Raw genomic sequence first — 22860 nt, forward strand, 5'->3', positions numbered from 1 at the left:
CTTCGGCCTCCTTCCACCGCCCTTGATTCCTGTACGTCGACGCCAGGTTGGCCATGCTCGTCAGCGTGGAAGGATGCTCCTCGCCTAGCACCCTCAAACTTGTGTCCTTGATTTGCGCATACAGCTCTCCGGACCTTTTCCATTCTCCATCGGCGTCTAGGCTCGCAGCACATTTCCATATAAGGCTTAACTTAGTACTATTGTCTTCATCAATAAGTCCAACATTCAGCACACAAGTAGCATGTGGCAAAATTCTTCTCCATTTGCTTCGATTCCAGTGGTTATGGTCTGGAAACTTATTATTAAGTTGGATTATAGATATCTCACTCCACTGGCTTAGCGAGTTTTCTTTTCGAAGCCAGTTTAATGTTGCCAAATTTATAAGTTGATGTATGTCTAGTGCTGATTCAGCTGGCCGTCTGATGATCATTGAATAATTGGAGAGCATTTTAACAGCATCTTTCTCGGCTTCGAACGACTGACCCCTGGGTAGCAGAAAGAGTGGAATATCTCTATGGTCTATGCAAGCCATAAAAGACAAATATTCAGCCGCCAACTCGTTCTGCTTGCGGATTTGTTCAAATGAGATGAGCCAAGGCGCAACCAAAGGGTGCTTTCCATCATGAGCCTGCCATTCGTCCTTAAGCTCTTGACTGATGAATTCAACTGTCTTTTCATCTTGTAACCGTAAGAGCATCCGATACTCTTTTATGGTTAAATTATTGATGCTAATATAAACTGACACCAATACAATAGCCAGGGGGAAGTATGTAAGCTCTTTCAACAATAGATTGGCTTCCTGCTGCTCATTGGTCAAATCCCGGTTGGACAAGTATTTGTTAAGCATCATCCAGGCTATTCCCGCGTCGATCTCCGGCATCTTCACCACATTCTCCTGTGCTAACGTCTTGGCTGTTTTCTCGTTGCGCGTTGTAAAGACAATGCATCCTTTTTTAGAGGCTGGCAGGTTGTCAATCAACCTGCCAGCTCCGGCCGCTCCAGTGGTCCACATGCTGTCATCACTCGCGTTGTCAAATATAAGAAGCCACCGTCCTACGCTCTCTCTGCTTAGATAAATTTTCACCAGTTTCTTCACGTCCAGCTTCTCATCGTCCCATCCGGGAATTTGTAGTCGCTGAGCAAGCTGCGCATACCCCTGCTGCACGCTCTCGATATCGGTGGCCGGCACCCATAGTACTGAGCAGTCTTTGTAAGCTTGTCTCGTTCTGTAGGCCATTTCAAGTGCTAACTGGGTTTTTCCAATTCCACCTATTCCTGTGATTGCAATTCTTGTTGTCTGGCCCTCAACAAAAAGAGTCTTTTGGAGTGTGGTGAGTTCGGATTCGCGACCAGTGAACTGGCTGTTTCGGCTAAATGGCACAATAAATGGAGTCGATTCTGTTGATTCAATTTGCAGTCGCAGTCTCCTTAAAGCCTCTGCTTTTCCTTCTCCATACATCAAAGTCATTCTGACTTCAACTATTCCAAGAAGGCAATAAGCACTGTCTTCTTCTTCTGTCGTTTCGCGGTTGCTGGCCCATGCAATTCGCTCATCTACGCTAAATTCTTTCAGTGGACGCCCACGTAAAGCATCAACTGGAATCTTAGTAACTTCATGAATGACTTGCTCTAGATCAGCTTTGTTTCCTAGTAATTGGTGACTCAGAGAAAAGAACTCTACTGATGCCGGAGCAATTAGCTCTTGGAGAGTCCATCCTCGTCTAAACCACCTGCTCTTCCGGAATGAGGTTTTCCACGTATTTGGCTCCACGTTAGGATCTGTAGCAGAGGGATCTGTGACATCCGACAGGAGTGCGTAGCATTTAACTGCCCTCTGGTAGTAGCGAAACATGGAATTAATCTCCTTTGACCGCTCGCTGAGATTCCATTGATTAATGCAGCACGTGTCAACCCAGAAGTAATCTAAATTGTCGTGGGCTGCTTGCTGACCACAAAACATGATCTTCTTAAAGCCAGCCTTATCTCTGCCAGTATTCTTCATAAGGTCTTCATAAGTGAATTCAACATCGTGGCCATTGGGATCCCATGTATGGGACAGAATGGCATAATCCGGTATTTCGCTACTAAATACTTTGGATTTCAGGGTTCCGGACGTGTCAAAGTAAAGTAGTCTCATGGCTTCGGCACAGTACTGTAACGGCTTCAGAACGAAAGGTGAGCAAAGTAGAGCAGTGCGAACTTTCAAGTAAGGATCTGGAGCGGACCAGCTCTGGGCTACATAAGTGCGCGCAGGGAAGAGCTGTATGGGGAGCGGTATTGGGGCGGTGTGGGGGCGGTGTTGGGGCGGTGTGGGGGCGGTGTTGAGGCAGTGCCGATCAGGCTGAACTGGACCGGCCCTAGAACTACGGGCGCACGGCGGTGAAATTTTCATCTTGCCGGGGTGGTGTTTTACATCTCGCACGTGTCAGTGTGCTCAACGTATCGTCGATGTCTGATTGAATTGATTGATCTCAAGCTATCCTGCCAGGTGTTCACACACACCGGTAGTCACGGATCTTGAATAGGCAATACGCTAGCCTTATTCGGAGTCCACCTCTATTGACATGCAGCGATGCTGGTCGTTCCAGTGGTGGCCTGCGTACTTGATGATCCTTTCTGCTCTGCACACTCTACGAATCAATCTACCCAGCAAACGCGAAGAAGGTGTTTGCACATCGTTCACAATCTGTCAGCGAAGAGAACCGGTCTTCGGTTCCCGTTTTGCAGATAAGATAGTTCTATAGATCGGGAGCCCGGCCAAGCTGCGCCTCGAATCCAAAAAGCTCTACTCGTCCTCTTCCGACAAAGGGGTCGGCACATCTGAAAAAAAAAAAAATTTTTTTTCCAAAAGGCGCAAATGCCAAAACGCAAAGACCTCATCCTGATTGATACTTCAAGCAAGCTAGCGTCCACAAACGCATTGGGATACGCAGAAGAAAGCGGGACCAAAGACTCGGCCGGCTGATCGAGATTACATCAGGACGGCAGGAGTTGGCACGACGCGGACGTGTGCGCAAACGACAAACGCGCGCTTTTTTGCCCTTTTTTTTTCGGTACAGTGCAGTCGCCCCCGTTCCTCGCTTCAGCGACCCAGGACATGAGTTTCGGCCGCGAGGTAGGAGATGACCACACCCGCTTAGATGGAGAGCAGGGCTCTGTCGGTAAGGCCAGGGCGTGCTTTTGAATTGCAATGGCTGGATGATATGCAGAAAAGGCAACGAGACAGATCGGCGCAGCCAGGTTTGTAACCTTGTCGCGCCTCAAGACATCACCGGCTTGGGATGGAACATGATCAGTCGCGAAGAGAGTATGTTTGCTTCTTACTGCATGATTCAGACATCGTGTTGCCCGCGCGAGACCTCGCAACCCTTAATCTATGTACAAGTATTACGCGACGTCGTCATCTCCTCTATTCGCGCCTGTCCCTTCACAGGGGATGCCGCCCATTTAAATACAGCCCACGCTTGCTCGCTGTAGATGCAAGCCCAGTCTATCAAACATGAATTTTCCCCGCAATTTCACGCGCCGGATCCGTGTGTCAATGTTACCCAAGACGCCGCGAGTAGGGAAGTCTTGTCCCCATGCATCGCAAAAAAAGAACGCCGTCCCCGATGCTAGACTATGCTCCTACGCCCCCGCTAAAATGCAGCGTAACGTGTATGACAGGATGAAAAACGTTACGTGTAAAAGATCCCAATGAAAGAGAGAGAGAGAGTGTGTGTGTGTATGTAAGCGAAGACTATGCGCCGTTCAACAGCCCAGCCATCCAAGATCGTTTCTTGGGGTTGTTGACCGGCTCGCGAGATGCAAGGTTTCCTTTTCCAGGTTTCGGTTTCTTGACCCACAAGCGTTCCTGCTCGTTCCACTGGTGTCTGTTTCCACTTCATGTCAGCAGGCCGTGCTTCAAGAATTGCGTTCGCGAGACGGCGCAAGTCGCAAGCCGCATGCAGCCAGTCCCGAGATGAAAACACTCACCCTTCGTACTCGGTTAAGACGAGGGCCTTCTCTCGATATTCCTCGAGCAGGATCTTATCGTACGCATAAGGGATCTTAGCGGGTACGCCCTCGTAAATGCTCTCTCGCATCGGATACAGGTCCTTGGTGCGGTACTTGTGGTGGTTCTTGCACTCCCATACACCCGGGTTCGTGTCCGGGTGAATCTCGGACAGACCTGTGATGTCGATATACAGACCGTTACGAATGTCGATCCATCGTGCGTCGATGATGTTCATGCCATCGCCGTGGACGCGCTGCCAAGACCAGGGGTTCACGTCCAGGAGGTATTCGCGCTGGACTTTCTCTTCTCCATCCGGAGAAGAGCTCGAAGAGGTGTAATGATAGGTTGTGCGATTCAGATTCGCTGCCATGTAGGCGAGTGTTTCGCCAGAAACCTGAGTGTCGATGTCCCAATCCCAAGGCAGGATCTGCGGCACGCATGTTTAGCCCGACCTGTCGACCACTGAACACAGCAGTGAAGAACTGACCTGTCCGTTCCACCACCAGCCTAGAAGAGTGCCGTGAGCTATCCAGGTCTCCAGTCCTTTTTCCTGGAAGAACAGCAGGTACGAACGGATGAGGTGGTGCAGCGTGTCCGTCCGGACGTCGTAGTCGACCACACCTTTGAAATAGCGTGCATCATAATGCCCAAGGATGTCGTCGGTTCTGCGCCCGTCGACGGTTAGCAGGAGCCCTGTTACGGCTGGGCAGAATACAGATTTCTGCGAGCGCCAACGCAATGAACGCATTGTGCAGACGGCCGTCCATGACGACGTAGCAGAAGAAGAGGGGGTTCTTACCCAGGTTCGTCTAGCGAGCGCGTTAGTTAAAAATCATTCACTACGACCACAATCGAAACAATTCAAATGAAGGCATGGCACGCCAAAAACGTACGGAAGTATTTAGTCGTCGAGCCTGCGTCTCGCATCTGATTATTTTTTCGCTTCGTGTACTCGTCGCTGCCTTGTTTCCGGGACTCCAGCGTCGGTGCAGCGACGACGAGAGGGATGCATGTTGTCGCTACCAACGCTGTTGCCCATCGCAAAAGTCTCATGATGGACTCACGACCACAGCCGGACGCAATGTGGAGATGGGACGGGCGGAGCAAGACTGATAAGATATCGGATCGAACCGTGGAGACGTGCTCTCGTATTCGCTTCCAACTGTACGGGCAGCTGTGCGCTGCAAAGGAAAAGCCCGTACAAGGAAGATGTTGGGGGGGGACTTTGTCTTTTAAAGAAAGAGAGGCCTCGATCTCAGATAGTTGGGAAGAAGATAGATGGGGCGGCTGGCAGCAGATGGAGCGCAAGGCCAAAAACCTGGTTTGGGGGCGGCTGATTTGTTCACGGGCGGAGCGATGCGATATGATTAACTTGGGTACAGAGCAGGCGAGACGGGCTGGGAGGTCGCGTGCCGCTGCTTATGGGGGCAAAGTGTCGTGTGCACGCCTCCGTTGCTCGATATCGCTACGATCGGCAGCGAAACGAAGCAGGAAAAGAAGGCAGGACGAAAAGCAGGGACGCGAGATAGGAAAAGGCACGCACAAGTGGAGACGGCGAGACATGGTGGTACGTATGTATGAGTTCGGAGCGAAGCAAAAGGCGCATGGAGCGACGCAACACCAGTCTGTCGTGCTCGTCCGCAGAGCCCAGGGCGAAAAGGGCGCGTCCTCCTGCGATATGCACGCAGGGATTGACAGCAGCCCGTCGCTCTTGGCCGCATCATCTTGGCAGTGGCTAAATGCAATCTGGGAGGTGCTCGTGTGCTCGCCCAATGCTCGTCGCCGTCGTCACCAAGCCGGATGTCTCTCTCCCAGCGCCGCGATGCGTCTTTGCCCGTCGCGCGGGACAGCGTGCGTCGCGCCGGCAACCTCCATCTTGTCGCGAGCACGGCGGCCAGAGAGCGGTGCAGGCGTGCGGATGCCTGACGCTGGATAAGCCTTGTTTCGTTTTTTTTTTGTGTTTGCCATCGCTTGGTGCTAATTTTGGCGAACCAGAACACCACGCGGAGAGCTGACGTATGCTTGGCGCTAGCTGGCGGTTCTGCAGCCCGAACAGGCAAAAACAGTGGGCAACCTGGATTGCCGTCCCCGCGACAGAGAGCCGGTATCATCATAAAATGCCCTCCTGCGAAGCGAATCGACGGGGCCCGTCCGCGCGGTAAGATCGAGCACACTGTTCAAGGGGGCACTGGACACTGCACCTCGCCAGAGGAGCTCTGTACCACAGCGCTCCGCACAGTGGATGGGCAGTTCGCTCTACGGTGGCAGCGCTGTCTCGCCCTGCTGAGATGGAAGTTCAATGGTCCGACGTCGTCAAAAACCACCCCAAGATGGGCGACATGGATCCGTCGTCGCAAGCTCGTTGCTCCTGTCATTGCGATGTCGAGTTCGCAGGCGTCGCAGCACCCTCGCAGGCTTACGCAACGGACCTAAACACACCAATGCTTCATGGTGCGGGTGCACAACATCATTGTCGTCGTCGTCGCCAATGCCCCTTCACCCCCACAGCGAGGTGCTCCGCTGACGGTATGCTTCTGATGCCCGCAACCGGCCTGTGGGGCAGGAATGAAAAACGCCCACCAGGCGGTCAGCCAGCGTCACCAAAGTGCGTGATCATGTTTTTTACGACAGCTCAGGCAGGGTGCTGCTGCTGTTGCCGAAGATCTGTCACACAGTTCGATGCGCTCCGTCCACACGCACTGTGGATGCCGTAATCAACATAGCTGGACGTCAAGAAGCGAGTGCAAAGGTTCGCTACATGATTCATGGCTGGGGCCACGCTTTGGGCACGGAACCACTCTGTTGCCACCAAAGAGCACACGTCTTCCAGTGGTGGGCAAAGCCATGCCAGGCTTGAGTGCGGACTTTGAAAGTCAAGCATCCATCTTGGCAGCGGCTGAAACAAAAAGCTTGGTTCGCCAATTTCCACGAAAAAATAAAACAAAAAGGGGATTCGCCCCCGTGTCGCTCCTCTTCCCACAAAAGTCGTTCCGTGGTGCGCGTCTTCGTCGTCGACTTGACCAGATACGAAATCCCAGCGTCTGCGTGCTCGGACTGGCCTCGAAGACAGGAAGCCCATCCGTCTGCAGCGCGCGGCGCGTTGCAAGGCAGGAACGGAGGAGACTCGCCACACGACTTGTGCCGTGGGCGGTGACAAGCCAAAGCCCGCCGTGATTGGTGCGCGTCCCAGCGGCTCATCCTGATCATCTTATCAGCGTAGATGAGCCGGAAATTACTCCTGGCCATTACACACGGCCGCGTGGTCACGCGACAGGTGACCCACCACACCGTCGTGCCTTCCCGGATGGAGCTAGACTACGTGTGACTTATCCAGTCAATGCCCAACAAGTATGCCGACATCCTCGCCTTCTGGACTGGGAATGTGATTGACATCTATGACAGCAGCAAGGCGGGTCTGCGATGCATGCTATTCTGTTGAAAGGTTTAGTTCCGTTAGAATAGGAAGATTCATGGTTGGAAGGATGATTGTGCTTTTGTAAAAACTGTAGTGGATGGCAGAGTTGAGCACATTCTCTGGGTCCAGCCACTTGAGCTCCGATGCATGGCCTTATTCACAGCGACGGTTGTAAAAAGGTACTGACGCCTTAACTCATCGATCCAATCCTGGCTCGAGTCGGTTACTTGCGATCGCGCACTTTCAGATCCTTAGATAATACCTTGGTTGATGGTTGGAAGACGCCGTCTTGGTTTTTAACAGCAGCTATATCACGTGAATCTTTGAGGGAGCATGGGTGCAAGTTCAACCCCGCGTATGCGGCCGCCTGAAAATGATCCCTCGTAGCGTAACAGACCTACTACTTGCTATATGATGATAAAAAGGAGGCTAGCTATATAACTACAATGGAGTTTATTATCCCATGCCTTCTTATTGGCACGCAACTGGCATCCTACTGCCTGAAGTTTTGAGACCACGCGACGCACGAGGCTGTTTGGCATGTCCAACAAATCACAATGGCGGTCGAATTGAACCGCCCGCATTGATGAGATACGTAATCCACCACAAATCGTAGACGGATAAAGGACGCACCCTATAAGTCATATAGAGAATTCGTAGGGAGCACAGCGCAGAAGAACAGGCGGTGATAGAGGACTTCAATCTCCACCACCGGCTCTGGGGAGGCGACGGAGAGCGAAGACGGGAATGTTAGAAGTCTAATCCTAATCCGTCAAGACTAATCAACGTAAGCCACTTCAGAAAGGATAAGCTTCCTAGAGCAACAGAGGGAAGTACTGATGTCATATATAGAAAGAGGAAAGATATATAAGTAACAGCATTTATAGCTTAGTTAAATTACGCTTTAATAGAAGGGAGTAGATTAAAGCTAATAAACTAGATAAACTAGATAGCTTAACTACGGCGAACTAAGGGGAGAGAAGGCTGTCAGTGTGCTCGATGTATCGTCGATGTCTGATTGGACTGATTGATCTCAAGCTATCCTGCCAGGTGTTCTCTCATACCCCCCCTGGCCACCTCTGCTATCCGGTAGTCACGGATCCTGAATAGGCAATACGCTAGCCTCATTCAGAGTCCACTCTACTGACACACCCCCGATCTGAATAGGTATAACTATTCAGATCCTTATATATCAAGTATCCATCTAGCTTATTATCTTTATATTTATCTTCATATCTTGGTAAGATGGCCAATAGATCGGTCGGGTATTAAGGACTGCATTTTCCTGTTGAAGCAACCGCACTGTTTAGAAGTTATCACATTGGATAGTAAGTGGCCTTTCTATTTCCTGATCCAACTGCTTCAAGATTCTTGCCAGGCACATAGCCTCTCTTGCTGTTTCTGAGATAGCGCGTAGCTCGGCTTCGGTGGTTGTGGTGGTCACTGTTGGTTGCTTGGTTGCACTCCATGTAATTGATCCTCTATATAGTAATATCATCCATCCTTGCGAGCTTTTGCGATCGGTATTATCTGCGAATGATGCATCGCTTGCGATAATCCACCTATTATTGGCTTAGTAGCTATCGAACATAAGCGCCATATCTCTGGAGTTCTTGAGGTAGTGTAGTACTTGGTTGTTACAGAGTAACATGGGAATCACGTGAAAAAGCGATCATGTTGATCATTTATGATCAAGGTGATCGGCTTGCGTGGGCGAAGGATTGCGATTCGCCCAGGAGGAATGGACGAATCAGGAATGCAGTCTGTGATCAGTCTGATCATTCATGATCAGAATGATCGCCAGGTTTCTTATATCTATAAGAATGTCTTGTCCCCGCCTTCACTACGGCTCTCCGTAATTCAACTGTCTAGTTTACCTAGTAGTTAGTTTGAATATTTTCTCATACTCTTGAAGCTCATACTATTCTAAGTCATAAACATAACTATCTTATTATATTCCTTCCATAACAAGCTCTGGTTATGCCTTGTTCCTTTGCTCTAGGAAGCTAAACCCTTCCGAAGTGGCTTACATTAGTGAAGCTAGTCGGTACTGGGAAGGTATTCCTAACAAAAGTTGAATTACCAAGTTATTGGATAGGGCAAGGAACAATATCTTATGTCTACTGTCTCTAAGAGAAGTAGCGGAAGTCAACAACAGTCTGGTCCACCAAAGAAAAAGGCTGAGGTTACTTCAAAGACAAGTGCTGCTGGACCATCGACATTCAGAACAGCAGTACCACTACCACCTCCACCACCATCAAGAGATCCGGAGGTTCTACCAGACGTCCAATTGTCTGACGACTCCGATTCATCCGATTTGAACTCCGACTCTGGAAGCGAAGATCTGTTTGACGACGATATGGCTCGACCTAAGGTCAATCCACCTGAACCTTTTGAAGGGGAACGATCCAAATACGAGGCCTTCAGGTCTCAGCTTGGAATTTACATCTATTGGAACCAGGATAAGCTCGAAACCGAAGAGAAGAAAGTTATATATATGATTTCCTACTTAAGAGGAAATGCATATATCTGGATCTAGAGGCGAGTTGATCAATATATCTTGAAGAAGGGAGATGTTCCGCACGATATCAAAAGAATTTTCCAGAGCTACTCGGTATTCACGGGAGAAATGGACCAGTACTTTCAGCGAGTTGACGAGGCTCATCTAGCCGAAAAGAAGTTATTGGAACTACGTTAAAAGTCAGATGCAAGTTCCTATGCGGTCGAATTTGAGAAATGGGCAGCAATTTTGAAATGGAACGACGATGCACTCCGCACCAAGTTCTTTGCAGGACTTAAGCCAGAAGTTAAAGCTCAGTTGCGACTTAGGGAAAAAGAGATATCCACTCTCACCGAGCTTATTGAATCAGCGATTAGGGTCGATTCCATCCTATTTGAGAACAAGCTTGATAAGCAGGGAAAGACAGCCAGGTACTAACCCAATCACGGAAGACCACGACGCTCTACCGATTACTATGGACCGCAGCCTATGGAGATAGACAAGCTCCAGAAAGGTGATCAAGCCCCGAGGAGGCCCAAGAATTTCAAGAAAAATACGGGAAATTGCTTTAAATGTGGCCAACCAGGACACTTTGCCCGAAGTTGCTCGAAGACTAAGAAGCAATCAGTTAAGAGTTTGGGAACCGGTGCGCAAGCACAAAAGATTGCTATGCTTAAGAAAGGCTCTCGCAGTACCTACCGAGGGGGACCAAATCAAAATACGGGACCACGGGATGAAACAGCGATTCAGGGAATCTTGGAACGACACCCTGATGCTCAGACGAATATAGCTTATAAATTCCATTGGGCATTGCCAATTAGCCATTGTAAGGTCCAGGATTGCGGATTCTGGGAGCATAGCGAAAATAGGGACCCAGGAGAATCATCATGGGAATACCCTTACGGACCACCCGAGGTTTCTTTCACACAAGTACGACGAATACTCCAGATTAAGGGTATTAAGAGTAACGATCGTCACGTGCACCATAAACATCTTCCAGTCAACCACTGCACGGCTTAGGGTTATCAATATCCAAGACACCGTATGCCATTGATGAAATAGGGAACCATTAATAAGGGCGATATATCGGTCAACATTGGACCACTACCTCAAGAAATTCAAGGTACAATTGGAAACCTTAATCCTGAAGAAAATGAAATAATGGAAAATATCTTCATGTGCATCATGAAACTCATCTATATGACGGATGACTCGACAAGAAGGGCGATTACATGGGTTTTGCCTAAGGACCCATACCGAATTGGATTTCAGATGAGTGCAGATCCAGACTCTGATGATCCACGGAAGAAGTATCGAATAAACCTACAAATAACAAAAGGAATGTCCAACTCGGATAATGGAAGTTCCGAGGAATGGGAGTCAGGTGAAGAAACGCTTGATGACGGTGAAAGCGAACACCCTTGCTTTTCGGGAAACGAGGAGGTCGACTATTAAGGGGCGTAATAGTTGACTTTCGGAAGGAACCTCGAAGCCTCAGCAAGTTAGGGGAAAGCAAGCTGATGGTAGAAGTTGAAATCGCAGACAATTCTACCATGGCCATGATTGACTCAGGAGCTACAGCAGACTTCTTGAGCAGTCGATATGCGAAGGAGTGGGGTCTACCTTTGTATAAGAAAAAGGACCCATATCCACTTATCACTGCTGACGGAACCCCGATCGCTTCCGATCAAGGCATGGTTGAGTATGAGACAACCGTCGACATGACAATATTAGGCAAAGAATCTAGAAGAACGTTTGACATTACCAACATTGGGGATTCGGATATCATCCTCGGATTGTCATGGCTCCAGGACGAAAGACCGCACATCGACTGGTCAACCTTAACTGTGTCTCTAGTTAAGGATCGATGTCCTGCCCAGGCCAGGAAGCGCACTGGAGGGCAGACGAAAAAGCTCATGCGGCAGAGTATACAAGATATAGAGGCGGTAGCTGTTTATCAGCTCTAAGGGGAGCAGAAAACAACGTTCCAAATTCCTCCGGAGTATAAGGAATTTGCGGAACTTTTCGAGAAGGAGGCTCCAGAAGAAGCCTTACCACCGCACCAGCCGTTCGACCACGAAATAGTGCTAAAAGAGGGATCCCAACTGAAAAGGTTTGGCATCTACCCACTCAGGGCAGACCAAAGAGAGGCACTAGATAAGTACTTGGATGAAAACCTAAAACGAGGGTTTATCGAAGAGTCCAAGTCTCCCACAAGATATCCGGTATTCTATATACCTAAACCCGATGGCGGACTACGACTTTATATGGATTATAGACACCTAAATAGTATCACGGTGAAGAATAGCATGACGCTGCCGTTAATCCAGGAGTTACGAGACTGACTCCAAGGAGCTCGATGGTTCACGAAGTTTGACATACCGGAAGCATTCCATCGAATTCGGATTAAGCAGGGCGATAAGTACAAGACAGCGTTTAGCACTCATCAAGGGCATTATCAGTACAGAGTGATGCCATTTGGGCTCACCAATGCTCCAGCTACCATGCAAGCATACATGAACCATGTGTTGCGGGAACACTTGGACAAGTATGTAGAAGTCTATATAGACGATATTTTGGTATACTCCCGGACGTTTGAAGAACACGTCGAACACGTCCGAAAGGTCTTAAAAGCGCTAAAGAAACATAACTTATGGCTTAAACCATCCAAATGCGAGTTCCATAAACAGAGAATCGAGTTTATTGGACTAATCATATCGGAAAAGGGATTAGAAGTAAACCCAGATAAAGTCGAAAGAGTTAAGGAATGGCCTGAACCACGAACCGTTAAGTAAGTTCAAGCATTCTTAGGATTTATAAATTATTATTGACAGTTTATCCCTGGATATTCAAGGATTGCGGTACCACTTACTGAACTCACCAAGAAAAGGGAAAACGCTGGCATCACTTCCCAGGAGTTTCAGTGGACCGAGGATGCTCAAAAGGCCTTTGATGAGCTTAAAAAACTAGTTATAACTATGCCGGTACTATAATTGTTCGATGAGAAAAAGCCGATAAGAGTTAAGACAGATGCTTCCAAATATGCTCTAGGAGCGGTCCTAAGTCAACAGGACGAAGATGGGCTATGGCGACCAGTAGCCTATCACTTAAGAAAGTTTACAGATACGGAAACTAGATACTCCATATCAGATCAGGAATTGCTAGCAATCATTGACGTGCTTAAGCACTGGCAACATTATTTAGAAGGCATAAAGAATACGTTCTTAGTCTTGTCAGATCACCAGAATCTCCGAAACTTCACCACCACTAAAGTGTTAAATGTACGACAGCTAAGATAGTGTTAGGAATACTTTCCCAATACCGACTAGCTTTACTAATGTAAGCCACTTCGGAAGGGTTTAGCTTCCTAGAGCAGAGGAACAATGTATAACAAGAGCTTATTGTGGAAGGAATACAATAAGATAGTTATGTTTATGACTTAGAGTAGTCTGAGCTTCAAGAGTATGAGAATATATTCAAACTAACTACTAGCTATGCTAGACAGTTAAATCACAGCCTTCAAGCAAGGGAATTCCTCCTTCCTTTATAGACCTGGAAAATGAACGATCACTCTGATCATCCCATGATCAAGATGATCACTTCTGCAAATCCTATTCGCTTGTTCTCAGCAAACCAATAGCACTCTCTGGCTAATGCAAGCTGATCATCCTGATCATTCCATGATCAGACTGATCACTTCTCTCACGTGACTTGTTACTTCGTAACATCATTCCCCTCCTTAGTAAGCTTATCCCAAGCTTCAATACTTCAAGGGTTAATAAGGATCCACTTTTCTTCCAAAAATGGCTTCCTTTCCCTCTTCCCGTCGCAAACGCTTATTTTCAGAAATCGAAAGCTTAGGTAGTCCAACGACTCAAGCTTGTTTTGATTGTCTCAGGAATAACCTCGCGTGTGTTGTTATGTCTTCCTCAAAAGGAACTAGATGCGCCAGTTGTACTCGCAAAGGAATCTCCTGCGTGGGTCCGTCCTGGGAATCTCTGGATAAAACGAGAGAAAAAACCAAATCAGCCATAAGTGAGGATCTGAAACAGCTAGAGAAAATCAGCGTCGAGATGGCTGAACTACAGCGTCGCCTATCCCAGACACAGAGTCGCTTGTCTCGTAATCGAGCGCTTCTTGATTTCGCCGAGAAAAGAGCCAAAGAAAAGGCAATCTGTCTCATGGAAGAGCTTGAGCAAGAGGAGGAGGAAGAAAGAGCCCGCAATGGTGGTCTAACGGACGGTGAACTCCGAGAGTTAGGTGACAATCTGGTTTCTTTCCAGCAACTCAATGAGTCAATAGTCCAGATGGCTTCGCATGAGATGGATTCATCTCGTGAAAGCGTTGTAGCTCAAGGGGACAGTTAAGGTTTTTATACGGTTCCCAAGTGTTTTCTTCCGGTGGGTAACCTTCCCATTTTATGAGGTAGAAGTGTTGTCGTCTTCTGACTCGGTGGTCTAAGATTTTCTCAACTTCATATTCCTGTTCGGTAGGGTCTTCCAACTCAGTTTCTTTGTCAAGAGGAGTGTTCGGATCCGCTTTTTCCAGTAATGACACATGAAAGATAGGGTATATCTTCATGCTCTTGGGTAGTTGCAGTTCATAATTCACTGGTCCTATGATTCTTTTGATCTTGAATGGTCCAATTTTCAGAAAATCAAGTTTACTACTTTGGCGCTTGGTGCGAATATTTCGTCGCCAAAGATAAACTTTATCCCCCTCCTTAAGGTCTGGTCCCTCAGACCTTTTTTGATTAGCCTGGAGGATCATTCTTTATTCAGGAACATAATATCAGATCGTAGTTGAGTATGAAGCGATTGCAGTTCTTCTGCAAACAGCGTTGCTTCCGTAGGTAGGTGTGCCGACGTGTCAACCATTAATCTTGGTTCCTTTCCAAAATTCGCGTAATACGGTGATATTCCTATGGTACTCTGCTTGGTTGCATTATATGCTAGCGCTGCCTGTGGTAAAAGTTGTACCCAATTGTTTTGTTCGTCGTTGACATATATTCGCAAATATTGTTCCAATATTTGGTTTACTCGTTCTGTCTGGCCGTCGCTTTGTGGATGATATGCTGTTGACATTCCCTGAGTTATCTGTAACACTTGGCATAATTCTTTCCAGAAATGAGATGTGAATATTTTATCTCGATCAGAGATAATTTTCTCAGGTATGCCAAATCTCCCTACTTCTTTCAAGAAGACTTTCGCTAAGTAAGAAGCAGTGAATTGCCGAGGAATCGGAACAAATATTGCATATTTTGTCAACCGATCAACAGCAACCATAATGTTTTCATATTCCACATTATTCTTGTCCTTAGAAGGTGGTAAAGGTCCGATGAAGTCTATCGATACTTCCTGCCAGGATTTTTCCGGTGCTTTGTTTGGTTGAAGCAATCCATAAGGTTTATGTCGTTCATACTTGGCCTTCTTGCACAAATGGCAAGCCCTAATCCAAGTAAAGACCTTTTGTCGCATTTTGGGAAAGTAATAGTTTCGTCGTAATCTTTCCAAGACTTCTTCTGCTTTAGCATGTCCTTGCAGTGGTGGCTCATGATACTTAAGCGTCCATTCTCTCTCAAGATTCGGAGGTAATATGATTTTCCCTTCATGCATATAGACTTGTAGTTTGTCATCGTAGTCCATATGTTGTTTGATGAAGTCCCTTTTTGATTGTTCGGTTCGAATTCTCTGAATCTCGGGTATGTTGATTTTAATCAGAGACGCCACTTGGTGTATCATCGAGTCTCCTTCTTGCCGCAACAGAGCATGTTTAACCTCCATTCCTCGGTCATAGTCGGTTCTTCTACTTAATGCATCCGCGTTAGCATTAAGTTTCCCACTCCGATGTTTGATCTCAAAGTTGAATGACGATAGTTCGTATGACCATCTTAGCTGTCGTCCATTCAACACTTTGGTAGTGGTGAAGTTTCGGAGATTCTGGTGATCTGACAAGACTAAGAATGTATCTTTTCTGCCTTCTAAGTAATGTCGCCAGTGTTTGAGCGCGTCAACGATTGCTAGCAGCTCTTGATCCGATGTGGAATATCTAGTTTCCGCATCTGTAAATTTTCTTGAGTGATAGGCTACTGGTCTCCATAGCCCATCTTCGTCCTGTTGACTTAGGACCGCTCCGAGAGCATATTTGGAAGCATCTGTTTCAACTCTTATCGGCTTTTTCTCGTCGAACAATTGTAGTACCGGCGTAGTCGTGACCAATTTCTTAAGCTCGTCAAAGGCCTTTTGAGCGTCTTCGGTCCACTGAAACTCCTGGGAAGTGACGCCAGCGTTCTCCCTTTTCTTGGTGAGTTCAGTAAGTGGTACTGCAATCCTTGAATATCCAGGGATAAACTGTCGATAATAATTCGTAAATCCTAAAAATGCTTGAACTTGCTTAACAGTTCGCGGTTCAGGCCATTCTTTAACTCTTTCGACCTTTTCTGGATTTACTTCCAATCCCTTTTCAGATATAATCAGTCCAATAAACTCGATTCTCTGTTTATGGAACTCGCATTTGGATGGTTTAAGCCGCAAATTATGTTTCTTTAGCGCTTTCAAGACCTTTCGGACGTGTTCGACGTGTTCTTCAAGCGTCCGGGAGTATACCAAAATATCGTCCATATAGACCTCAACATACTTGTCCAAATGTTCCCGCAACACATGGTTCATGTATGCTTGCATGGTAGCTGGGGCATTCGTGAGCCCAAATGGCATCACCCTGTACTGATAGTGCCCTCGATGAGTGCCAAACGCTGTCTTGTACTCATCGCCCTGCTTAATCCGAATTCGATGGAATGCTTCCGGTATATCAAACTTCGTGAACCATCGAGCTCCTTGGAGTCGGTCTCGTAACTCCTGGATTAACGGCAGCGTCATGCCATTCTTCACCGTGATACTGTTCAGGTGTCTGTAATCCACACAAAGTCGTAGTCCGCCGTCAGGTTTAGGTACATAGAATACCGGATATCTCGCGGGAGACTTGGACTCTTCGATAAAACCTCGTTTTAGGTTTTCGTCCAAGTACTTATCTAGTGCTTCTCTTTGGTCTGCCCTGAGTGGGTAGATACCAAACCTCTTTAGTTGGGATCCCTCTTTTAGCACTATTTCGTGATCGAACGGCTGGTGCGGTGGCAAGGCTTCTTCTGGAGCCTCCTTCTCAAAAAGTTCCGCAAATTCCCTATACTCCGAAGGAATTTGGAACGCTGTCTTCTGCTCCCCTTGGAGCTGACAAACAGCTACCGCCTCTACGTCTTGTGTACTCTGCCGCATGAGCTTTTTCGTCTGCCCTCCAGTGCGCTTTCTGGCCTGGGCAGGACATCGATCCTTAACCAGAGACACAGTTAAGGTTGACCAGTCGATGTGCGGTCTCTCGTCCTGGAGCCATGACAATCCGAGGATGATATCCGAATCCCCTATATTAGTGACGTCAAACGTCCTTCTAACCTTTTTGCCTAACATTGTCATGTCGACGGTTGTCTCATACTCGACCATGCCTTGGTCTGAAGCAATCGGGGTTCCGTCAGCAGTGATAAGTGGATATGGGTCCTTTTTCTTATCCAAAGGTAAACCCCACTCCCTAGCATACCGACTGCTCAAGAAGTCTGCCGTAGCTCCTGAGTCAATCATGGCCATGGTAGAATTGCCTGCGATTTCAACTTCTACCATCAGCTTGCTTTCCCCTAACTTACTGAGGCTTTGAGGTTCCTTCCAAGGATCGACTATTACGCCCCTTAATAGTCGACCTCCTCGTTTCCCGAGAAGTAAGGGTGCTCGCTTTCACCGTCATCAAGCGTTTCCTCGCCTGACTCCCATTCCTCGGAACTTCCTTCCGGGTTGGACATCTCTTTTGTTATTTGTAGGTTCAGTCGATATAACTTCTGTGGATCTTCAGAATCTGGATCTGCGCTCATCTGAAATCCAATTCGATACGGGTCCTTAGGCAAAACCCATATAATAGCCCTTCTTGTTGAATCATCTGTCATATGGATGAGTTTCATGATGCATTTATAGACACTCTCCATCATCTCATTCTCCTCAGGGTCAAGATTTCCGATTGTACTTTGGTTTCCTTGTGGCGATGATCCGACATCAACTGACAAGTTGCCCTCGTTAATGGTTCCCCATCGCATCAAAGGTACGCGGTGTCTTGGGCATTGACAACCCCAAGCTGTGCAAAGGTTGATTGGGAGGTGTTCGTGATGTACATGGCGATCGTTACCCTTAATACCCTCTATCTGGAGTATTCGCCGTACTTGCGTAAATGAAACCTTTGGTGGTCCATAAGGGTATTCCCATGATGGTTCTCCTGGGTCCTTATTTTCACTATGCTCCCAAAATCCACAGTCCTGGACTTTGCAATGGCTAATTGGTAGTGCCCGATGGAATTTATGAGCCATGTTTGTCTGAACGTCAGGGTGTCGTTCCAGAATTCCCTGAATCGCCGTCTCATCCCGTGGTCCTGTGTTCTGGTTTGGTCCCCATCGGTATGTGCTATGAGAGCCTTTCCTGAGCATAGCAACCTTCTGTGCTTGCACACCGGTTCTTAAAGCCTTGGTTGACTGTTTTTTGGGTTTCGAGCAGTTTCGAGCAAAATGTCCTGGTTGGCCACACTTAAAACAATTTCCCGTGTTTTTCTTGAAATTTTTGGGCTTTCTCGGGGCTTGTTCGCCTTTCTGGAGCTTATCAATCTCCATAGGCTGCGGTCCATAGTAATCAGTAGAGCGTCGTGGTCTCCCATGATTGGGTTGGTATCTGGGCGTCTTTCCCTGCTTGTCGAGCTTGTTTTCGAATAGGATGGAATCGATTCTAATCGCTGATTCAATAAGTTCGGTGAGGGTAGATATCTCTTTCTCCCTAAGCCGTAACTGAGCTTTAACTTCTGGCTTAAGTCCTGCGAAAAACTTGGTACGAAGTGCGTCATCATTCCATTTCAAAATCGCCGCCCATTTCTCGAATTCGACCGCATAGGAACTTGCATCTGACTTTTGGCGCAGTTCCAATAATTTCTTTTCAGCTAGATGAGCCTCATCAACTCGCTGAAAGTACTGATCCATTTCTCCCATGAACACTGAGTAGCTCTGGAAGATCCTTTTGACATCGTGCGGGACGTCTCCCTTCTTCAGGATGTATTGATCAACTCGCCTTTGGATCCAAGTATATGCATTTCCTCTCAAGTAGGAGATCGCGCACATGACTTTCTTTTCTTCGGTTTCGAGTTTGTCTTGGTTCCAATAAATGTAAATCCCGAGCTGAGACCTGAAAGCTTCGTATTTGGATCGTTCCCCTTCAAAGGGTTCAGGTGGATTAACTTTCGGTCGAGCCATATCGTCGTCAAAGAGGTTCTCACTTCCAGAATCAGAATTTGAGTCGGATGAATCAGAGTCGTCAAACAATTGAGCGTCTGGTAAGATTTCCGGATCTCTTGGTGGTGGTGGAGGTGGTGGGGGTACTGCTGCTCTGAATGTCGATGGCCCAGCAGCACTGGTACTCGAAGTAACCTCAACCTTCTTTTTTGGTGGACCAGACTGTTGTTGACTTCCGCTACTTCTCTTAGAGACAGTAGACATAAGATATTGTTCCTTGCCCTATCCAATGATTCGGTAATTCAACTTTTGTTAGGAATACTTTCCCAATACCGACTAGCTTTACTAATGTAAGCCACTTCGGAAGGGTTTAGCTTCCTAGAGCAGAGGAACAATGTATAACAAGAGCTTATTGTGGAAGGAATACAATAAGATAGTTATGTTTATGACTTAGAGTAGTCTGAGCTTCAAGAGTATGAGAATGTATTCAAACTAACTACTAGCTACGCTAGACAGTTGAATTACGGGGATGAAAATATCAGTAGGGACAGGACGTTTATATAGACCGTTTTCCAGATATCCTTACTGCCTTGCTCATTCTGATCATTCTTGGCGAAATGATCAGAATGATCACTCTGACCAATCAGCAATATCCTAACCCTCAATCATTGGTTAATGCGCTCATTTTGATCATTTTCCCAAGAATGATCAAAATGATCATTCATGTGATAGATCACGTGTTACTTCGTAACAGGAACAATGTATAATAAGAGCTTATTGTGGAAGGAATGCAATAAGATAGTTATGTTTATGACTTAGAATAGTATGAGCTTCAAGAGTATGAGAAAATATTCAAACTAACTACTAGATAAACTAGACAGTTAAATCACGAAGAGGTGTAATACCGGTAGAGACAGGATGTTTATATAGACCTCATTCTTGGTGTCCTTGTTGCCTGGCTCACTGTGATCATTTTGATCATTCTTGAGCGAAATGATCACTTCGACCAATCAGTGATACCTTGATCCCCAACCATTGGCTGATGCGCTCATTCTGCTCATTATTGAGCAAAATGATCGCTCCCACCAATCAGCGGTACCTTGAATCTGTTCACGTGTTACCTCGTAACAAAGAAGTAGGGAGATGTTAGGAATACTTTCCCAATACCGACTAGCTTCACTAATGTAAGCCACTTCGGAAGGGTTTAGCTTCCTAGAGCAGAGGAACAAGGTATAACAGGAGCTTATTGTGGAAGGAATGCAATAAGATAGTTATATTTATGGCTTAGAGTAGTATGAGCTTCAAGAGTATAAGAAAGTATTCAAACTAACTACTAGGTAAACTAGACAGTTGAATTACAACGAGCGTAGGTTTGGGCTTAACCTTCCTTATATAGACCTATTTTCTGTCCCTCATGACCAAGTCTCAATCGCTCCCGATGAGACTCATGCATACAGTCTCATCTGCCAAGACTGAGACTGGTGCAGAAAGTCTCACATGCCAAGACTGAGACTGCCGCTTGGCACTACTTGGCAATGATCCATGTTACTTTGCCCGTACTGATAAGTACGCCGTAACAGGAGATTTGGCATACCAAAAAAGATTATTTCTGACCGGGATAAAATATTCACGTCTTATTTCTGGAAAGAACTATGCTAAGCATTACAGATAATCCAGGGAATATCAACAGCATATCACCCACAAAGTGACGGCCAGACTGAACGAGTAAACCAAACACTGGAACAATACCTGTGAATATATATCAATGATGAGCAAAATAATTGGGTACAGCTCTTACCATAAGTAGCGCTAGCATACAACGCAACCAAACAAAGCACCATAGGAATGTCACTATATTATGCGAACTTTAGGAAGGAACCAAGATTAATGGTTGACATGTCGGTATACTTACCTATGGAAGTAACGCTGTTTGCAGAAGATCTGCAATCGCTTCATACTCAACTACGATCTGATATTATGTTCCTGAACCAAAGAATGATCCTCCAGGCAAATCAGAAAAGGTCTGAGGGACCAGACCTTAAGGAGGGGGATAAAGTTTACCTTTAGCGGCGAAATATTCGTACCAAGCGCCAAAGCAGTAAACTTGACTTTCTGAAAATCGGACCATTTAAAATTGAGAGGACTATAGGACCGGTAAATTACGAGCTACAGCTACCTAAGAGCATGAAAATACACCCCATCTTTCATGTTTCATTATTGGAAAAGGCGGATCCAGAGACTCCCCTCGACAGGGAAACTGAATTGGAAGACCCCACTGAGCTAGAATATGAAGTTGAGAGGATCTTGGATCACCGAGTCCAAAGATGTCAGCACTTTTACCTCATAAAGTGGAAAGGTTACCCACCGGAAGAAAACGCTTGGGAACCGTACAAAAACCTCAACTGTCCGCTTGAGTTATCGCGATACCATCGTGAGAATCCGAGACATTCGAGACCTCTTGGTTTCCGACGGCTTGAGTAGAGACGGCGAGATTATCCGCCAGTTCTCGGAGCTCACCATCTGTCAAACCACCATTACGGGCTCTTTCTTCCTCTTCCTCTTGTTCAAGCTCTTCCATGAGGCAGATTGCCTTTTCTTTCGCTCTTTTCTCGGCAAACTCTAAAAGTACTCGATTACGCGACAATCGGCTTTGTATCTCGGCGAGCTCGGCGCTGACTTTCTCTAACCGTTTCAAATCTTCGTTTATTGCGGACTTGGTCTTCTCTCTTGTTTTGTCTAAGGATTCCCAAGATTGACCAACACAAGAAATTCCCTTTCGAGTACAGCTTGCACACCTAGTCCCTTTCGAGGAAGACATAACAACACAAGTACGGCTGTTCTTGAAACAGTCAAAGCAAGCTTGGATCTCGGTGTCCCCTAGGCTCTCAATCTCAGAAAATGGTCGTTTACGTCGTAAGGAGGGAGTGGAAGCCATTTTTGGAAAAGGAAGAAAGTGGGGACCCTTATAGAACTAACCATTTAAGTACTAACCTAAGCTTGGGACAAGCTTAGTAAGGAGGGGAATGATGTTACAGAGTAACATGGGAATCACGTGAAAAAGCGATCATGTTGATCATTTATGATCAAGGTGATCGGCTTACGTGGGCGAAGGATTGCGATTCGCCCAGGAGGAATGGACGAATCAGGAATGCAGTCTGCGATCAGTCTGATCATTCATGATCAGAATGATCACCAGGTTTCTTATATCTATAAGAATGTCTTGTCCCCGCCTTCACTACGGCTCTCCGTAATTCAACTGTCTAGTTTACCTAGTAGTTAGTTTGAATATTTTCTCATACTCTTGAAGCTCATACTATTCTAAGTTATAAACATAACTATCTTATTATATTCCTTCCATAACAAGCTCTGGTTATACCTTGTTCCTTTGCTCTAGGAAGCTAAACCCTTCCGAAGTGGCTTACATTAGTGAAGCTAGTCGGTACTGGGAAGGTATTCCTAACATTGGTCAGCTGCCTTCTGATGCTTTGGCCCTGGTCTTGTGTTATGTCTTACAAGCTTTGACGCTACAAATACTATATCCGGCCTTGTCGTGATTACAGCATATTAAATAGATCCAACTTTCTGTTGATATATCCTTATTTCCTTTTTGTCCTGGTTCATTATGATAGTATGGAAGCTCTTCTGGT

At 46.6% G+C, this 22860-nt stretch overlaps 5 protein-coding genes across 6 annotated transcripts in view; 2 read left to right on the forward strand and 3 right to left on the reverse strand.

Annotated features, from left to right (window-relative positions):
• The window catches only part of PV09_09249 (uncharacterized protein), a gene marked incomplete at both ends in the record, with an annotated part of 2672 nt that extends 535 nt beyond the window's left edge, over positions 1-2137 (reverse strand). Inside the window, one exon of the mRNA XM_016363278.1 lies at positions 484-2137. Within this exon, the coding sequence (XP_016208892.1) occupies positions 484-2137 (1654 nt within the window). The remainder of the gene's footprint in view (positions 1-483) is intronic.
• A 1160-nt stretch (positions 2138-3297) lies between these two features.
• PV09_09250 lies at positions 3298-5546 on the reverse strand. 2 transcript variants are annotated; one of them, XM_016363279.1, is made up of 5 exons: positions 4891-5546; positions 4797-4806; positions 4485-4662; positions 3976-4424; positions 3298-3872 (listed from the first exon to the last, which is right to left on the reverse strand). In XM_016363279.1, the coding sequence occupies exons 1-5, from the start codon at positions 5048-5050 to the stop codon at positions 3740-3742; spliced, it is 930 nt and encodes a 309-aa protein (XP_016208893.1). In that variant the 5' UTR covers positions 5051-5546; the 3' UTR covers positions 3298-3739. The 2 variants fall into 2 exon arrangements, with proteins under 2 accessions (XP_016208893.1, XP_016208894.1); XM_016363280.1 differs by having other exon boundaries at positions 4485-4806.
• Positions 5547-9528: 3982 nt separating this feature from the next.
• PV09_09251 (uncharacterized protein) lies at positions 9529-10110 on the forward strand (the record flags this gene model as incomplete). Its single annotated transcript, XM_016363281.1, has 2 exons — positions 9529-9900; positions 9952-10110. The coding sequence occupies 2 exons, from the start codon at positions 9529-9531 to the stop codon at positions 10108-10110; spliced, it is 531 nt and encodes a 176-aa protein (XP_016208895.1).
• A 963-nt stretch (positions 10111-11073) lies between these two features.
• Positions 11074-11367, forward strand: PV09_09252 (uncharacterized protein; the record flags this gene model as incomplete). Its single annotated transcript, XM_016363282.1, has 1 exon — positions 11074-11367. One exon carries the CDS (start codon positions 11074-11076, stop codon positions 11365-11367), a length of 294 nt encoding a protein of 97 aa, XP_016208896.1.
• A 9967-nt stretch (positions 11368-21334) lies between these two features.
• On the reverse strand, positions 21335-22148 carry PV09_09253 (uncharacterized protein; the record flags this gene model as incomplete). The annotated part of the gene is made up of 2 exons (XM_016363283.1): positions 21335-21516; positions 21579-22148. One exon carries the CDS (start codon positions 22146-22148, stop codon positions 21612-21614), a length of 537 nt encoding a protein of 178 aa, XP_016208897.1. The 3' UTR covers positions 21335-21516; positions 21579-21611.
• Positions 22149-22860: the final 712 nt, after the last annotated feature.

This window comes from Verruconis gallopava (assembly GCF_000836295.1).
Source record: "Verruconis gallopava strain CBS 43764 unplaced genomic scaffold supercont1.59, whole genome shotgun sequence".
Taxonomy (NCBI): Eukaryota; Fungi; Ascomycota; class Dothideomycetes; order Venturiales; family Sympoventuriaceae; genus Verruconis; species Verruconis gallopava.